Source organism: Pseudophryne corroboree, chromosome 1 (genome assembly GCF_028390025.1).
Source record: "Pseudophryne corroboree isolate aPseCor3 chromosome 1, aPseCor3.hap2, whole genome shotgun sequence".
Taxonomy (NCBI): domain Eukaryota; kingdom Metazoa; phylum Chordata; class Amphibia; order Anura; family Myobatrachidae; genus Pseudophryne; species Pseudophryne corroboree.
Window position 1 is genome coordinate 591,507,147 of NC_086444.1, and position 13,314 is coordinate 591,520,460.

At 49.0% G+C, this 13,314-nt stretch overlaps 1 protein-coding gene across 2 annotated transcripts in view; it reads left to right on the plus strand.

Moving 5' to 3' along the window:
* LOC134900568 (ADAMTS-like protein 5) overlaps positions 1-13,314 on the plus strand; it is a 186,505-nt gene that overhangs the window by 115,209 nt on the left and 57,982 nt on the right. For both annotated transcript variants that reach the window (XM_063914250.1, XM_063914249.1), the window contains 2 exons: positions 5,644-5,727; positions 6,054-6,217. In XM_063914250.1, coding sequence (XP_063770320.1) covers positions 5,644-5,727; positions 6,054-6,217 — 248 coding nt within the window. The remainder of the gene's footprint in view (positions 1-5,643; positions 5,728-6,053; positions 6,218-13,314) is intronic.

Genomic DNA, 13,314 nt, shown 5'->3' on the forward strand with positions numbered 1-13,314 from the left:
AACGCGTCTGCTGATATTGGGCATGTTTCTGGACACAGAACAGAAGAAGGTGTTTCTCCCGGAGGAGAAGGCCAAGGAGTTGTCATCTCTGGTCAGAGACCTCGTGAAACCAAAACAGGTGTCGGTGCATCATTGCACGCGAGTCCTGGGAAAGATGGTAGCTTCTTACGAAGCAATTCCCTTCGGCAGGTTCCATGCAAGGAACTTTCAGTGGGACCTGTTAGTCAAGTGAGGATCGCATCTTCAGATGCATCAGCTGATCACCCTGTCCCCGAGGGCGAGGGTGTCTCTGCTGTGGTGACTGCAGAGTGCTCATCTTCTCGAGGGCCGCAGATTCGGCATTCAGGACAGGGTCCTGGTGACCACGGATGCAAGCCTCCGAGGTTGGGGAGCAGTCACTCAGGGAAGAAACTTCCAAGGACAATGGTCGAGTCAGGAGACTTCCCTACACATAAATATTCTGGACCTAAGGGCCATTTACTATGCCCTAAGTCAAGCAGAACCCCTGCTTCAAAACCAGCCAGTGCTGATTCAGTCAGACAACATCACGGCTGTCGCCCATGTAAACCGACAAGGCGGCACAAGAAGCAGGATGGCGTTGGCAGAAGCCACAAGGATCCTCCGATGGGCGGAGAATCACGTGCTAACACTGTCAGCAGTGTTCATTCCGGGTGTGGAAAACTAGGAAGCAGACTTCCTCAGCAGGCACGACCTCCACCCGGGAGAGTGGGGACTTCATCCAGAAGTCTTCACGCAGATTATAGACCGTTGGGAACGGCCACAGGTGGACATGATGGCGTCCCACCTCAACAAAAAGCTAAAAAAGTATTGCGCCAGGTCAAGAGACCCTCAGGCGATAGCTGTGGACGCACTCGTGACACCGTAGGTGTACCAGTCGGTTTATGTGTTCCCTCCTCTTCCTCTCATACCCAAGGTACGGAGGATAGTAAGTAAGAAAGGAGTAAGAACTATACTCGTAGTTCCGGATTGGCCAAGAAGAACTTGGTACCCAGAACTACAAGAAATGATCTCGGAGGACCCATGGCCTCTGTCTCTCAGACAGGACCTGTTACTGCAGGGGCCCTTGTCTGTTCCAAGACTTACCGCGGCTGCGTTTGAAGGCTTGGCGGTTGAACGCCTGATCCTAACGGAAAAGGGCGTTCCAGATGAAGTGATTCCTATGCTGTTAAAGGCTAGGAAAGACGCTGCCTGAAGTTCAGACGTTGTTAAGGGAGTGCTGCATATTCAGCCCCTTTTTTGTGCCTCCAGTCAGGGCCGGTGCAAGGTATCTCGGCACCCTAGGCAAAACTTCAGCCTAAACCCCCCCCCCCCCAAAAAAAAACAACCACTTGCTCTCCTTGGTGTCTGAATGCCTGTGTCTCTCACCTTTACTTACTCCTCGCATTTTGCCTGCTACCCATTCGGCTACTTCTACCCTCTCAACCCCTGCCCCCCCCCCCCCTCATTCCCCGCACCTCTCATTGCTTGTTTCACTCCCTGCCTGCATCCTTGCCCCACTGCCTACCTGATTCCTTCTCTCAGCCCCACACCTCTCACTAGCTTTCTTTTCTTTAACCCCTAGCCCCTCTCCCCAATGCAATTTCTCATCCAATGCAGCTCCTTTCCCAACATAGACATCTCAAATCAGGAGCACCACGGCAGATATGGTGGCAATTTAAACTTAGCACAGCCACTCACACAGGAGTCACCCTCTGTCGCACACATTCACACACAGCAGTCACCCAATGTCACCCACACACAGCAGTCACCCAATGTCACCCACACACAGCAGTCACACAATGTCACCCACACACAGCAGTCACCCAATGTCACCCACACACAGCAGTCACCCAATGTCACCCACACACAGCAGTCATTCACTGGCACCCATATACAGCATTCACCCAATGTAACCCACAATGTCACCCACACACAAACAATGCACCCAGTAGTGCTCACCTAGTGCTACCTTGCACTGCGCAGCTGGCTGGGAGGAGCCCGGGAGGCAGCTGTCATCCGCAGCCGCTATGTGTCTAGCCAGATAACTGGAAAAGTGTGGTACTGTAGCTGCAGCTGGTGTGACAGCTGTTCAGCGGCTCTGGGCAGCTCAATGTCAGGATCAGCCACACAGCAGCAACAGCCGGGGGCGGGAGGGCGCATGGTCATTGAGGATGTCCCGGGTCCTAATGTTGCTGTGTTTTTAGTGCAAAGGGGAGGTCTTGACCCTCCTCAGCCTGGCCCTGGCAGCACAAGATGCAGGAGGTGGGGAGGCAGCGGGTAACATTTGGGAGCACAATCGCTGGAGGGGGGGGGGGGGGGGGGGGCTGGTAATGATGCAGAGAGGAGGAAGTAACATTCAGGAGCATAATTGCGTGGGGGCGGAGATTGCGGTGAGCGAAAAAGCTTGTGGGTCCCAGTGACCCATTACTTAAAAAAAATGGGGTCCTATTCCACTGTTTCTGGGTCCCATCTCTATATGCCGCACCTACACCTTCTCTATATACCGCACCTACACCATCTCTATATACCACACCTACACCATCTCTATATACCGCACCTACACCATCACTATATACCGCACCTACACCATCCCTATATACCGCACCTACACCATCTCTATATACCACTCCTACACCTTCTCTATATGCCGCACCTACACCTTCTCTATATGCCGCACCTACACCATCTCTATATACCGCACCTACACCTTCTCTATATACCGCACTACACCATCTCTATATACCGCTCCTACACCATCCCTATATACCGCACCTACACAATCTCTATATACCGAACCTACACCATCTCTATATACCGCACCTACACCTTCTCTATATGCCGCACCTACACCATCCCTATATACCGAACCTACACGATCTCTATATACCGCACCTACACCATCTCTATATGCCACACCTACACCATCTCTATATGCCGCACCTACACCATCCCTATATATTGCACCTACACCATCTCTATATACCGCTCCTACACCATCTCTATATACCGCTCCTACACCATCCCTATATACCGCACCTACACCATCTCTATATACCGCACCTACACCATCACTATATACCGCACCTACACCTTCTCTATATACCGCACCTTCACCATCTCTATATACCGCACCTACACCATCACTATATACCGCACCTACACCATCTCTATATGCCGCACCTACACCATCTCTATATGCCGCACCTACACCATCCCTATATACCGAACCTACACGATCTCTATATACCGCACCTACACCATCTCTATATGCCGCACCTACACCATCTCTATATGCCGCACCTACACCATCCCTATATACCGCACCTACACCATCTCTATATGCCGCACCTACACCATCCCTATATACCGCACCTACACCATCTCTATATGCCGCACCTACACCATCTCTATATGCCGCACCTACACCATCTCTATATGCCGCACCTACACCATCCCTATATACCGCACCTACACCTTCTCTGCATGATGCTCCTGAATAGAACTTTCTGTGTATTGTGAACCTTTCTAAACCAATAGCAGAAACCAGAACTACATGGCTGAAGTTTCTCTGCAAATTGAGATTGTCCTGGGGGATAAGGTGTTAACAGTCACAGATTCCCATGTAGGGGTGGGGGGCAATGTAACACATTCCAAGAAGCTGTGCAGACACTACTGTGTACTATGCATTACTTCAGTCAGTGTTTCTATACACGTGCAGCAGGGACCAGTGACCGGTCAGCCGGAGCTGGAGACGGAGCGCTGCCTGGTGCTTCGGCCTGAATGTGAGTGAATGTGAGTGTAAGTTACCTTACATCGTTCTGCACTGCACATTTCCTCTGTGTGCTGTGCTGGAACAGCATCGTAGGTAACCGTCACTGGAGGGTGATGTGAAGAACGTCGGCGCTGTTGTTCCTTATTTCCGGGGGAGGAGGGAAGAGAGAGGGAGGGAGGGCTGTACAAACAAACTCCCCTGGGACGCGCTGCACTGATATTGGTTTATTTTAATGATTGCTGTCCCCCTCGCAGGCTGGCTCCTCCTCCACTTTTGCAGTCGGGCAAGGGAGACATCAATCATTAAAACAAACCAATATCCGTGCAGCGCGTCCCAGGGGACCCACCTACCCTGGCACGTATTTGCGAACACTGGAGGTAACATTCGGGAGCGGGGGAGCGGGTGGATGGGGGCGGGGGATGACCCACTCACGTTGAACTCATGTTGAACAATTGTCAGCAGAGTGATAAAGCGTTGTCTGATTCATTCAGTGTGCGGTGCCGCCCTCCAGTGGTCGCCGCCCATAGGCAGCTGCCTAAAGCTGCCTAGTGGTAGCGCCGGCCCTGCCTCCAGTGGCACCTTGGGATCTCAAAGTAGTGTTGGATTTCCTAAAATCACATTGTTTTGAGCCACTTCAGACCGTGGAGTTGAAGTATCTCACGTGGAAAGTGGTCATGCTTTTGGCCTTGGCTTCGGCTAGGCATGTGTCAGAATTGGCGGCTTTGTCATGTAAAAGCCCTTATCTGATCTTCTATATGGACAGGGCAGAATTGAGGACTCGTACCCAATTTCTCCCTAAGGTGGTATCAGCGTTTCATTTGAACCAACCTATTGTGGTGCCTGCGGCTACTCGGGACTTGGAGGATTCCAAGTTGCTGGACGTAGTCCGGGCCCTGAAAATCTATGTTTCCAGGACGGCTAGAGTCAGAAAAACTGACTCGCTGTTTATCCTGCATACACCCAACAAGCTGGGTGCTCCTGCTTCTAAAAGCAGACTATTGCTCGCTGGATCTGTAGCACGATTCAACTTGCACATTCTGCGGCTGGACTGCCGCATCCTAAATCAGTCAAAGCCCGTTCCACGAGGAAGGTGGGCTCTTCTTGGGCGGCTGCCCGAGGGGTCTCGGCTTTACAACTTTGCCGAGCTGCTATCTGGTCGGGGTCAAACACGTTTGCAAAATTCTACAAGTTTGATACCCTGGCTGAGGAGGACCTTGAGTTTGCTCATTCGGTGCTGCAGAGTCATCCGCACTCTCCCGCCTGTTTGGGAGCTTTGGTATAATCCCCATGGTCCTTACGGAGTACCCAGCATCCACTAGGACGTCAGAGAAAATAAGAATTTACTCACCGGTAATTCTATTTCTCGTAGTCCGTAGTGGATGCTGGGAGCCCGTCCCAAGTGCGGACTTCTGCAATACTTGTATATAGTTATTGCTTAACTATAGGGTTATTGTTCTGAGCCATCTGTTGAATGAGGCTCAGCTATTGTTCATACTGTTAAATGGGTATAGTTATCACAAGTTGTACGGTGTGATTGGTGTGGCTGGTATGAGTCTTACCCTGGATTCCAAATCCTTTCCTAGTAATGTCAGCTCTTCCGGGCACAGTTTCCCTAACTGAGGTCTGGAGGAGGGGCATAGAGGGAGGAGCCAGTGCACACCAGATGTAGTACCTAATCTTTCTTTAAAGAGTGCCCAGTCTCCTGCGGAGCCCGTCTATTCCCCATGGTCCTTACGGAGTACCCAGCATCCACTACGGACTACGAGAAATAGAATTACCGGTGAGTAAATTCTTATTTTTGCGTACAGAGTAAATACTGGCTGCTCTCAACGTTTCAAATTATTATGTCATTATTATTTTTTTTCCATTAGAGTTCTTTGGGTACAAAAATGTGACTCGAATCCCAGCTGGCGCAAGTCATGTAAAAGTGGCTGATCAAAGTCGCAATATTCTAGGTAAATAAGTTACATTAGGCATATACTCATATACTCAATGATACATTGCAATGACCAGCTTAATAGCTTTCTCCCTCCTGTCCTTCCATGTTTCTCTAGAACCTTATTACTCCTGCTGTGAGCGTCTCTGCTTACCATCCATCTCCATATAGCATAACAGTGAGGATATGCCATAAAACAAGTGTGCCAGCTTGCATAGCCTTCTCTTACCAGACTCTACCCAAGCTTTACCTCTCCTCTCCCTAACTTACACTGTCAGTTTCACTTGATTATTTATGTTGAACATATGCTGCAGTGTCCTGTCACTACCACATTGCTTTCCTCAGCCCTGATGAGCCCGAGTAGAGGCTACGTGATTAATGGGAACTGGGCAATTTCCAGGCCGGGAGTATACAACGTGGCAGGGACGGAGGTACATTACACCCGCACCGCAGCCAGCCATGAGTTCCTGACGGCATCCGGGCCTACAGATGAGGATTTGTATGTTCTGGTGAGCAGCAAGGTTTCAGTTTTAATAATTCAAAATAAATTGAAATCTAAATGACAGGTGCGGAGTGCAGCTCTGAACCCACGGTATCCCATGATTTGTACATACAATAAGTGTGTGGAACAAGAGAAACACATGTGCTGAGGAGCAAACATTAGCACAAGCAGGATGTGGGTGATGTGTTTCTAGTACTAAGTAGAATTGTCCTATCATTATTAACAAATAAAAACAGGCAGGTTGTCAAATAGCCCCAGACAGACCAAGCTGGTTTCCACTATAACAGGGAGGTCATGAATGCGAGTTTGGTGGAGGGCTGGTGGCTCTTAGAGATGAGCGGGTTCGGTTTCTCTGATTCCGAACCCGCCAGAACTTCATGTTTTTTTTCACGGGTCCGAGCGACTCGGATCTTCCCGCCTTGCTCGGTTAACCCGAGCGCGCCCGAACGTCATCATGACGCTGTCGGATTCTCGCGAGGCTCGGATTCTATCGCGAGACTCGGATTCTATATAAGGAGCCGCGCGTCGCCGCCATTTTCACACGTGCATTGAGATTGATAGGGAGAGGACGTGGCTGGCGTCCTCTCCGTTTAGACACTTGATTTACTAATTTTGGGGAGCATTAGGAGTACTCAGTAGTGTACAGTGCAGAGTTTTGCTGATAGTGACCAGTGACCACCACTTTTATTTATAATCCGTTCTCTGCCTGAAAAAAGCGATACACAGCACACAGTGACTCAGTCACATACCATATCTGTGTGCACTGCTCAGGCTCAGGCCAGTGTGCTGCATCATCTATTATCTATATATAATATTATATATCTGTCTGACTGCTCAGCTCACACAGCTTATAATTGTGGGGGAGACTGGGGAGCACTACTGCAGTGCCAGTTATAGGTTATAGCAGGAGCCAGGAGTACATAATATATTATATAGTGAGTGACCACCAGACACACAGTGCAGTTTATTTAATATATCCGTTCTCTGCCTGAAAAAAGCGATACACACAGTGACTCAGTCAGTCACATACCATATCTGTGTGCACTGCTCAGGCTCAGGCCAGTGTGCTGCATCATCTATATATATTATATATCTGTCTGACTGCTCAGCTCACACAGCTTATAATTGTGGGGGAGACTGGGGAGCACTACTGCAGTGCCAGTTATAGGTTATAGCAGGAGCCAGGAGTACATAATATTATATTAAAATTAAACAGTGCACACTTTTGCTGCAGGAGTGCCACTGCCAGTGTGACTAGTGACCAGTGACCTGACCACCAGTATATAATATTAGTAGTATACTATCTCTTTATCAACCAGTCTATATTAGCAGCAGACACAGTACAGTGCGGTAGTTCACGGCTGTGGCTACCTCTGTGTCGGCACTCGGCAGCCCGTCCATAATTGTATATACCACCTAACCGTGGTTTTTTTTTCTTTCTTTATACATACATACTAGTTACGAGTATACTATCTCTTTATCAACCAGTCTATATATTAGCAGCAGACACAGTACAGTGCGGTAGTTCACGGCTGTGGCTACCTCTGTGTCGGCACTCGGCAGCCCGTCCATAATTGTATATACCACCTAACCGTGGTTTTTTTTTCTTTCTTTATACATACATACTAGTTACGAGTATACTATCTCTTTATCAACCAGTCTATATATTAGCAGCAGACACAGTACAGTGCGGTAGTTCACGGCTGTGGCTACCTCTGTGTCGGCACTCGGCAGCCCGTCCATAATTGTATATACCACCTAACCGTGGTTTTTTTTTCTTTCTTTATACATACATACTAGTTACGAGTATACTATCTCTTTATCAACCAGTCTATATTAGCAGCAGACACAGTACAGTGCGGTAGTTCACGGCTGTGGCTACCTCTGTGTCGGCACTCGGCAGCCCGTCCATAATTGTATATACCACCTAACCGTGGTTTTTTTTTCTTTCTTTATACATACATACTAGTTACGAGTATACTATCTCTTTATCAACCAGTCTATATATTAGCAGCAGACACAGTACAGTGCGGTAGTTCACGGCTGTGGCTACCTCTGTGTCGGCACTCGGCAGCCCGTCCATAATTGTATATACCACCTAACCGTGGTTTTTTTTTCTTTCTTTATACATACATACTAGTTACGAGTATACTATCTCTTTATCAACCAGTCTATATATTAGCAGCAGACACAGTACAGTGCGGTAGTTCACGGCTGTGGCTACCTCTGTGTCGGCACTCGGCAGCCCGTCCATAATTGTATATACCACCTAACCGTGGTTTTTTTTTCTTTCTTTATACATACATACTAGTTACGAGTATACTATCTCTTTATCAACCAGTCTATATATTAGCAGCAGACACAGTACAGTGCGGTAGTTCACGGCTGTGGCTACCTCTGTGTCGGCACTCGGCAGCCCGTCCATAATTGTATACTAGTATCCAATCCATCCATCTCCATTGTTTACCTGAGGTGCCTTTTAGTTGTGCCTATTAAAATATGGAGAACAAAAATGTTGAGGTTCCAAAATTAGGGAAAGATCAAGATCCACTTCCACCTCGTGCTGAAGCTGCTGCCACTAGTCATGGCCGAGACGATGAAATGCCAGCAACGTCGTCTGCCAAGGCCGATGCCCAATGGCATAGTACAGAGCATGTCAAAACCAAAACACCAAATATCAGTAAAAAAAGGACTCCAAAACCTAAAATAAAATTGTCGGAGGAGAAGCGTAAACTTGCCAATATGCCATTTACCACACGGAGTGGCAAGGAACGGCTGAGGCCCTGGCCTATGTTCATGGCTAGTGGTTCAGCTTCACATGAGGATGGAAGCACTCAGCCTCTCGCTAGAAAACTGAAAAGACTCAAGCTGGCAAAAGGCAAAGCACCGCAAAGAACTGTGCGTTCTTTGAAATCCCAAATCCACAAGGAGAGTCCAATTGTGTCGGTTGCGATGCCTGACCTTCCCAACACTGGATGTGAAGAGCATGCGCCTTCCACCATTTGCACGCCCCCTGCAAGTGCTGGAAGGAGCACCCGCAGTCCAGTTCCTGATAGTCAGATTGAAGATGTCAGTGTTGAAGTACACCAGGATGAGGAGGATATGGGTGTTGCTGGCGCTGGGGAGGAAATTGACCAGGAGGATTCTGATGGTGAGGTGGTTTGTTTAAGTCAGGCACCCGGGGAGACACCTGTCCGTGGGAGGAATATGGCCGTTGACATGCCAGGTGAAAATACCAAAAAAATCAGCTCTTCGGTGTGGAGGTATTTCACCAGAAATGCGGACAACAGGTGTCAAGCCGTGTGTTCCCTTTGTCAAGCTGTAATAAGTAGGGGTAAGGACGTTAACCACCTCGGAACATCCTCCCTTATACGTCACCTGCAGCGCATTCATAATAAGTCAGTGACAAGTTCAAAAACTTTGGGTGACAGCGGAAGCAGTCCACTGACCAGTAAATCCCTTCCTCTTGTAACCAAGCTCACGCAAACCACCCCACCAACTCCCTCAGTGTCAATTTCCTCCTTCCCCAGGAATGCCAATAGTCCTGCAGGCCATGTCACTGGCAATTCTGACGAGTCCTCTCCTGCCTGGGATTCCTCCGATGCATCCTTGCGTGTAACGCCTACTGCTGCTGGCGCTGCTGTTGTTGCCGCTGGGAGTCGATGGTCATCCCAGAGGGGAAGTCGTAAGCCCACTTGTACTACTTCCAGTAAGCAATTGACTGTTCAACAGTCCTTTGCGAGGAAGATGAAATATCACAGCAGTCATCCTACTGCAAAGCGGATAACTGAGGCCTTGGCATCCTGGGTGGTGAGAAACGTGGTTCCGGTATCCATCATTACTGCAGAGCCAACTAGAGACTTGTTGGAGGTACTGTGTCCCCGGTACCAAATACCATCTAGGTTCCATTTCTCTAGGCAGGCGATACCGAAAATGTACACAGACCTCAGAAAAAGAGTCACCAGTGTCCTAAAAAATGCAGCTGTACCCAATGTCCACTTAACCACGGACATGTGGACAAGTGGAGCAGGGCAGGGTCAGGACTATATGACTGTGACAGCCCACTGGGTAGATGTATGGACTCCCGCCGCAAGAACAGCAGCGGCGGCACCAGTAGCAGCATCTCGCAAACGCCAACTCTTTCCTAGGCAGGCTACGCTTTGTATCACCGCTTTCCAGAATACGCACACAGCTGAAAACCTCTTACGGCAACTGAGGAAGATCATCGCGGAATGGCTTACCCCAATTGGACTCTCCTGTGGATTTGTGGCATCGGACAACGCCAGCAATATTGTGTGTGCATTAAATCTGGGCCAATTCCAGCACGTCCCATGTTTTGCACATACCTTGAATTTGGTGGTGCAGAATTTTTTTAAAAACGACAGGGGCGTGCAAGAGATGCTGTCGGTGGCCAGAAGAATTGCGGGACACTTTCGGCGTACAGGCACCACGTACAGAAAACTGGAGCACCACCAAAAACTACTGAACCTGCCCTGCCATCATCTGAAGCAAGAAGTGGTAACGAGGTGGAATTCAACCCTCTATATGCTTCAGAGGTTGGAGGAGCAGCAAAAGGCCATTCAAGCCTATACAATTGAGCACGATATAGTAGGTGGAATGCACCTGTCTCAAGTGCAGTGGAGAATGATTTCAACGTTGTGCAAGGTTCTGATGCCCTTTGAACTTGCCACACGTGAAGTCAGTTCAGACACTGCCAGCCTGAGTCAGGTCATTCCCCTCATCAGGCTTTTGCAGAAGAAGCTGGAGGCATTGAAGAAGGAGCTAAAAGTGAGCGATTCCGCTAGGCATGTGGGACTTGTGGATGCAGCCCTTAATTCGCTTAACAAGGATTCACGGGTGGTCAATCTGTTGAAATCAGAGCACTACATTTTGGCCACCGTGCTCGATCCTAGATTTAAAGCCTACCTTGGATCTCTCTTTCCGGCAGACACAGGTCTGCTGGGGTTGAAAGACCTGCTGGTGACAAAATTGTCAAGTCAAGCGGAACGCGACCTGTCAACATCTCCTCCTTCACATTCTCCCGCAACTGGGGGTGCGAGGAAAAGGCTCAGAATTCCGAGCCCACCCGCTGGCGGTGATGCAGGGCAGTCTGGAGCGACTGCTGATGCTGACATCTGGTCCGGACTGAAGGACCTGACAACGATTACGGACATGTCGTCTACTGTCACTGCATATGATTCTCTCAACATTGATAGAATGGTGGAGGATTATATGAGTGACCGCATCCAAGTAGGCACGTCACACAGTCCGTACTTATACTGGCAGGAAAAAGAGGCAATTTGGAGGCCCTTGCACAAACTGGCTTTATTCTACCTAAGTTGCCCTCCCACAAGTGTGTACTCCGAAAGAGTGTTTAGTGCCGCCGCTCACCTTGTCAGCAATCGGCGTACGAGGTTACATCCAGAAAATGTGGAGAAGATGATGTTCATTAAAATGAATTATAATCAATTCCTCCGCGGAGACATTGACCAGCAGCAATTGCCTCCACAAAGTACACAGGGAGCTGAGATGGTGGATTCCAGTGGGGACGAATTGATAATCTGTGAGGAGGGGGATGTACACGGTGATATATCGGAGGGTGAAGATGAGGTGGACATCTTGCCTCTGTAGAGCCAGTTTGTGCAAGGAGAGATTAATTGCTTCTTTTTTGGGGGGGGTCCAAACCAACCCGTCATATCAGTCACAGTCGTGTGGCAGACCCTGTCACTGAAATGATGGGTTGGTTAAAGTGTGCATGTCCTGTTTTGTTTATACAACATAAGGGTGGGTGGGAGGGCCCAAGGACAATTCCATCTTGCACCTCTTATTTCTTTTCTTTTTCTTTGCATCATGTGCTGATTGGGGAGGTTTTTTTTGGAAGGGACATCCTGCGTGACACTGCAGTGCCACTCCTAGATGGGCCCGGTGTTTGTGTCGGCCACTAGGGTCGCTAATCTTACTCACACAGTCAGCTACCTCATTGCGCCTCTTTTTTTCTTTGCGTCATGTGCTGTTTGGGGAGGGTTTTTTGGAAGGGACATCCTGCGTGACACTGCAGTGCCACTCCTAGATGGGCCCGGTGTTTGTGTCGGCCACTAGGGTCGCTAATCTTACTCACACAGCTACCTCATTGCGCCTCTTTTTTTCTTTGCGTCATGTGCTGTTTGGGGAGGGTTTTTTGGAAGGGACATCCTGCGTGACACTGCAGTGCCACTCCTAGATGGGCCCGGTGTTTGTGTCGGCCACTAGGGTCGCTAATCTTACTCACACAGCTACCTCATTGCGCCTCTTTTTTTCTTTGCGTCATGTGCTGTTTGGGGAGGGTTTTTTGGAAGGGACATCCTGCGTGACACTGCAGTGCCACTCCTAGATGGGCCCGGTGTTTGTGTCGGCCACTAGGGTCGCTAATCTTACTCACACAGCTACCTCATTGCGCCTCTTTTTTTCTTTGCGTCATGTGCTGTTTGGGGAGGGTTTTTTGGAAGGGCCATCCTGCGTGACACTGCAGTGCCACTCCTAGATGGGCCCGGTGTTTGTGTCGGCCACTAGGGTCGCTAATCTTACTCACACAGCTACCTCATTGCGCCTCTTTTTTTCTTTGCGTCATGTGCTGTTTGGGGAGGGTTTTTTGGAAGGGCCATCCTGCGTGACACTGCAGTGCCACTCCTAGATGGGCCCGGTGTTTGTGTCGGCCACTAGGGTCGCTAATCTTACTCACACAGCTACCTCATTGCGCCTCTTTTTTTCTTTGCGTCATGTGCTGTTTGGGGAGGGTTTTTTGGAAGGGACATCCTGCGTGACACTGCAGTGCCACTCCTAGATGGGCCCGGTGTTTGTGTCGGCCACTAGGGTCGCTTATCTTACTCACACAGCGACCTCGGTGCAAATTTTAGGACTAAAAATAATATTGTGAGGTGTGAGGTATTCAGAATAGACTGAAAATGAGTGTAAATTATGGTTTTTGAGGTTAATAATACTTTGGGATCAAAATGACCCCCAAATTCTATGATTTAAGCTGTTTTTTAGTGTTTTTTGAAAAAAACACCCGAATCCAAAACACACCCGAATCCGACAAAAAAAATTCGGTGAGGTTTTGCCAAAACG